Raw genomic sequence first — 6,186 nt, 5'->3', positions numbered from 1 at the left:
GGGTAGTCATAGAGAGCAATGTCTCCCCTTAGCCTTCTCCAGACTAAACAATGCAAGCTCCCACAGCTACTCCTTGTATGATGCCCTCCAAATCCCTCACCAGTCTCACTGCTCTTCTATGGACAGGTTCCAGGACCTCAACATTTTTCCTATACTGTGGTGCCCAGAACTGAATGCAGCACTCAAGCTGTAGCTCACCAGGCACAATCAGCTCCTCACTCCTCATGGCTACACTGTGCTTGATACAGGTGAGGATACCATTGGCCTTCTTGGCCACCTGGGCACACTGCTGCTTCATGTTCAGCTAGCCAGCCACCAGCACCCCCACACCCTTCCAGGGGTCTTGTTCAGAGGCATAATTCACTTGCAGTGTGGGATTTGCACGCAGCAGTTCAGTTCACTGTGACCAGGTGACAGACACAAGACCTGGCTGGGCCATCCAGAGTGTCACAGGAAAAATCTTGATCCACAGGATGGGGACCACTCATTCCAGCCGTAACTAAACATTCAGAGGTGACAGAGTCTGGTTAAAAGCACTTGTTTATTGGTTACAATATCAACTCATGGCAACATCTTTCACTGAGCCACTGTACAAATACAAAGAAAAAGATCCATCGTGGAAAAAAAAAAAAGCTATAAACAAGAGTTCATAGCAAGTGATTTTTTTTTTCACAGGGAAGTCTTTTTACAACAGCACTGTTAAAGAACAAATGGCACAAGTCCCTGGTTGTTTTTTTTTCAATAGCTTAAATAAAAGCTTTAAGACTGTTTCTGAATACATACACAATCCAAAGGCAGTGCAGAATCACTTCATAATTGGTAACATTACCAAAGTTTTCCAAAGTAGTCAGCAACAAAGTAAAAAAAAACAACCAAAAATACCAAAAGAAGAGCCCAAACTAAAACAACTAACAAAAAAAAATAACCTCATTAATGAGAAATGCTGGAAATTAAGGACAAATTAAACCCAATCATGTTTAGAAGCAGTTTGTTTTGGACTCCTTTGGATGTAATATGTACTACAAGTGTTCAGATGCTTTCATTTTTAAAAATTAGAAAAGAGAAAAAGGAGGAGAAAAAAAAAAACCCAAACAGAATAGAGAGCACCATTGTGTAAGTAAAACAAAGGCTTGAAATACCTAAGACTATTCCACCAAAGTCCGTATTAGTTAAAAACCTAAACATACTGTGTGGTATAAGAATGTCAGGCACATGTAATCTGTTATCAGTTATATCAATTAGTAACACTGTTCACACATTTACCATAACGACACTGCATTAACATTCTGCATGTATTTTACATAACCAGCAATTGGATACAAGGCTCGTGGTGCCTCTGAAGTGTAGGAAGTAGTTAGCCAGCATGCAGGCCAGATTACTGGATACAAAGTGCACCATCAACCCATGCTTAAATACTTGTACAGGAAACGCTATCTCAAACATCAGTCATTCTGCTACACGACCATTTAGACCAACTAGTCAATTAGCCAATACTCTCACCAACATCTTAAAGCACAGCACTAAACCTAGTGGAGGTGACAGTGGCCTCAAAAGAGGAAAGACTAAGCACTCTTGGAATGTTTTCACAATGGTTTCCATTCCACCTTAAAGTAATGTGAACTCCCTTGTGGGACAAGCGGTTACACCAACTGAATTAGAGAGTTAACTAGTTCCAACCCATGCATTACAGTCAGCACACCAGGACCGGCTGTGACATCGGTTCAGCTTTGCCAAGGCAAGGTCAGGCCCTCTCCTTCGGCAGGGGGAAAAGCCTATTTGATCCACGTTCCATCTGAAATGGTGTATGTCTTGCTGTCAGCGCCATCGTGCCGTCGCTGCTGCCAGTGCTGCAGCGTACCTGCGATTTAGCGCGGCAGAGGATAGCAATGTGTGGAAGAAGCAAGGTCTGGAGACAGATGGGAACAGGCCCACGTTACTGGAGTAAGCGAGTATACATCGGCACAATGCCACAGAGAAGCTTTTTTTTGTGGTGTCCAGGATCTCAACCAGGATCTCCACCGAGAAACAGAAGTCTGAGTCTACACAGGAACATGCTGAAGTTGGGCATTTGCCCGATCCTCTCTCGGCAAGCTAAGTCAACATTTGAAAATGCTGACAAAAGTCCTGTACCTGAATGAAATAAAGGTTACACAAAGCCCAGAGTCCCACTTCCCAAACCATAACCCAGTGACTTCTTGCAAGAGAGGCTGGGAAAGCATTACCTGGCCACCGTCCTGCCACACTGCTCTTAGCTGCTGCTCCATTTCTGCAATTAGACAAGTTGTGTGAAATTCAGGTAATGCTGTAGTTTGGCAACGAGCTTCTTCAAGACAGGTTAAGATGAAGCCAGTAGTGCTGCAACATTTGCTGTGAGGGTGCTGGCAGGGTGCACAGCTGGAAATTGCATGAGCTGCACACCTGAGCCTACACCAAACTGCAGGTACACACCCTTTCCTTGGAGATTAAAAGCTGAGAATAAAGCCTTTCAAGTAAAAGCTAGGAAGAGTCACTGTACTGAAGAGTCACTCTACCACCTCCTTCTCCTTAGGAGAAGCTAGAGCTTTTACCATTGAAACTGCAGCCATTTTGCTAAGGGCACCAATCCTGAAAGTGGCTGGTTAAATAAAGAAACACCACAGCCTGTGCAAAGTCATCATTTGGCCTCACATAACAACAGTGTATTACATCATACCTGCAGGCCCTAAAAAACAAATCACTTCTATACTCAGGGCAGTAAGTGAACAGCAAATCTCACCCTGGCAGAATCTAGCACAAGCTTTCTACAAGTTCCCAAGAAGTACCAGACACTCTTTCCCCAGCTGCACTTGGGCTCCCTCCAGGTCTCCTTGTGCCCTGACACAAAAGGAGGGGGCTGAGGACCTGCAGCACTGCAGACACTGGTTAACCAAACAGCAAAACCTAGCAGATACTTGTGTGATGCTTCTGGAAACCTCCATTAGCAAGCAGCTGGCTCTTCCTTGTGATCGATTTGAAAAGCAGCTGAACCCAGTAGACAAATTGCCCATCAAACAATGACAGTGAAATGGCTTGCAGCAATACCTCTGTGAGAGCCATGACCACGTTTAGCCTACCTGAACTTTTAAGAAAAGAAGTTATATACACTTGTAAAATCACTGTTGGAGTCTCAGAAGTAGAAATTGGGTCTATAATACCAGGATGTAAAAATGGCAGCTGTCTTCACAAAGGTGTTGACCAGGAAATTGGTTCGAAACACCCATGCATGGAAAACATTGGGTTTGTTTGTTTTTAGAAAAAGAGGATTTTCTTACAATTCCCTAGTAACAAATTTCCAGAATGATTCACTCAAGGCAGCTGTGAGTTTAAGAAAACAAAACCAACCAACCAAATAAAAACTCCAATTCCAAACCAATAATCAAGTGCGCCACTAAAAACACAAACCTAGTCTGCAAGATCCCAAAGAGCTGCTCACTTAAGAGAGTAACAAGAGTTCCCCAATAGTTCTGGTAATGCAGACAGCTCATAAAGCAAAATGCTGAGGAATCCCTGTGACATACAACAGAGAATGATTTTGGTCCTACACCACAGTTTGCTGTTAGTAAATGTATACTTCTCCAGCACAAGATGCACCTTTTTCTTCCCAAGTGAATTTACTGTGATTGACTGGTACACTTGTTGGCACCTTCACCATTACAGACATGGCAAGTTTACAGGCACAGTCTGGAAGTACAGAAATGTAGGATTACAAGTGTCAGAAACTGACACAGAATCAACTCAGCCACAAATCTGGTTTGGTATATTACAGGATACCGGGCACTTATATTTCCTACCTGACCCAGAGATACCCAGACTCCCCATCGCTTCAGATGAGGGCAGATTAACAGCATCTTCCAGGCTGACAGAAGGGAAAATTCAGGTCTCTTTAAAATAAGTCACTTAAGAGAAGCCAATAGACTTAGTTCCCCTTTCCAAAAACGCCACAGACCTTCAGAGTCCCAAGAGAGCATCCATTGCAAGTGCAGGCATGCTGCCAGGCACCAAAAAGTTAAGCAATCTTCCCAGGTAGTTTCAAAGAGACATCAGTCACTTGATTTTTCCCTATATCTACACTCAACTGTACTCAATCAGAACCTATAACTACTAAGCAACTGACACAAAAATCAGACTAAAAAAGAGGGAGAGGAAATGGTTATTTACAGTGAGAGCGCTGCACAACACCTAGCTTCTAATAAGCCACTGTGGCACAGACCTCTGTGACCACAGGAGAACAAGCAAGCCACTAAGTTTTACAGTATGAAGTTTTAAAGGGTCACACAGGTAAGTAAGGTTATTTGGTTCAGTCTAAGTTACACAATGCCTTTTCTAGTTCACACTGCACATAACTGACAACAAGCGCTTTTGGTTGTGGTATGCTTTGGCAACCCCCTGATTTGGAGGGGGGGGGATTAACTGCACATGTAAATCTTCTTGGAGAATTTAAGCCAAAGTCCTCCTGAATCTCTCAGCTGATTGTGGTAACGGAGCAAGCTTTGCCAATACACTGCTCTCCACGCCCAGCATCACGCCAAACTGCTCCACTAGTGCCGTCAAGCCCAGTTTGTGAGGGGCCAAGAACGACCTCATTTAGTCAGAGCTGAAGTGTCAGAAGGAAAAGCACTCAGCCACTTCACTGCAGCAGTGCAGGTCACTTGGCTTCCCTACCCAAGGACTGCGTGGAGTGACTGATGCAAAAAGCTGCAGTAAGGAAGCTAATTTTTCTGGAACCAGATTTGTTGGAGTTCTTTGTTTGTTTTAACATTATTTTTGCTGTTGTTGCAAGTCTGCCTGGCATTAACTCCTTGGTGTTTGGAGGCCATGACTGCCAATGGATGAACCAGGAACCACTGGCTTGAAGGAAGAACCCCCCCCCTCCCATGATTAAAAACAGGCAAGCAGGTCAAGAAGTGAGTGAATAAGGCGGTAGGTATTAAGTGGGAGTCTCCAGGGCCTTTTACAAAACAAAAGAAAGAGAATTCCAATGCCATCCATTATAAAAAACACAGACATACCATTGGCTTCACTTTATCTACAGTAAATTCACAAAAACATTTCAAACAGCAACCTAGTTCACCCATTACAAAACTCAGAAGTGACATCTCAGGTTAAAAGCAAAGCTATAAATGGTAGTTCCTTTAAAAAAGAGCAAAAAGCAAACCAAAAAGGCAAAGATACTTCTTTACATACAGACAAATGTTACATGGTTGGCTGCTATAAGGTGTATATTCTGTTATGTACAAAACAAAACCAAAACCAGAAAGCAAAGTACAGGATTAGCAGACTGAGCACAAGCAAAAACCCTTCAAGGACAATCTAACCAAACCACCAAAAACAAAAAGACTGGCTCTTAGTTTGTCGGTCACCATGATTATGTGTGCTGGCCCCTTTTAAAAAGTCAGTGATTTCTTCCCCCCTCCCCTATTTCTTCACTTGATTTTTTTTTTTTCCTAGTTTACAGAAAGCCTTTTTTTTTTTTTGTGTAATAATCAGTGAATAGAAAAAACTTCACCTGCAAATACAAGGTAGAAATGTTATTTCACAGCTATAGGCTGCAGCATTGATCTCTCCAGATCTCAAATGGAGAATGTACATATTTGGCTCCCAGTTAATTCCAGATTCTGAGAAAACTGTCCCAAGACCCTGTAGCTACAGCCATGCCGTCATCAGTAACACCTAAACAGCTGACACGGTTGTCATGGCCAGCAAGGACACCTAGAAAAGAAGAAGCAAGCAAAGTCAGTATCCAGGGGGTGTCAGAGGCTTCAACTGTTGCTCTCATCTCCCAGCTAAGTCTTCAAATGTGCTAAAACAAGGATGCAATTCGAGATCTACTCACCCTTCTTGTCTTTCCCTGGAGAATTCCACACATCACAACAGCCAGGTCAAGATACACAACGAGGCTTTTAAAATGCATGCAACACAATATTGCTCCCATTTTCCTCTCCACCCTTATGACTTCTCCTTCTTTCTGCCCCTCAAAGACCTCCTCACCCCCAGACAGGCTCTGCTTTATCCCTGTTTGCAGCAATACTGTCCACAGTTTCAGTCAAGTTCTTCCAAAATCAATTGTGATGTCTTCTGACAACAGCCTGGATACAGGAACCACCTTGATTTCCCCGTGTCCTGCAAACCCCAAGGATTAAAAACCCCTCCATGTACTGTGCCAGACTA

General features: G+C 43.2%; 1 protein-coding gene across 1 annotated transcript in view; it reads right to left on the bottom strand.

Moving 5' to 3' along the window:
• Positions 1 to 522: 522 nt before the first annotated feature.
• Positions 523 to 6,186, bottom strand: part of GNB4 (G protein subunit beta 4) — an 85,512-nt gene continuing 79,848 nt past the window's right edge. Inside the window, exon 15 of the mRNA XM_064165688.1 lies at positions 523 to 5,727. Coding sequence (XP_064021758.1) covers positions 5,621 to 5,727 — 107 coding nt within the window. The 3' untranslated portion in view covers positions 523 to 5,620. The remainder of the gene's footprint in view (positions 5,728 to 6,186) is intronic.

The sequence above is a fragment of the Pogoniulus pusillus genome, chromosome 26 (assembly GCF_015220805.1).
Source record: "Pogoniulus pusillus isolate bPogPus1 chromosome 26, bPogPus1.pri, whole genome shotgun sequence".
NCBI classification, from domain to species: domain Eukaryota; kingdom Metazoa; phylum Chordata; class Aves; order Piciformes; family Lybiidae; genus Pogoniulus; species Pogoniulus pusillus.
The sequence above is the reverse complement of the archived record's forward strand: the minus strand, read 5'-3'. Positions and strand labels throughout refer to the sequence as shown.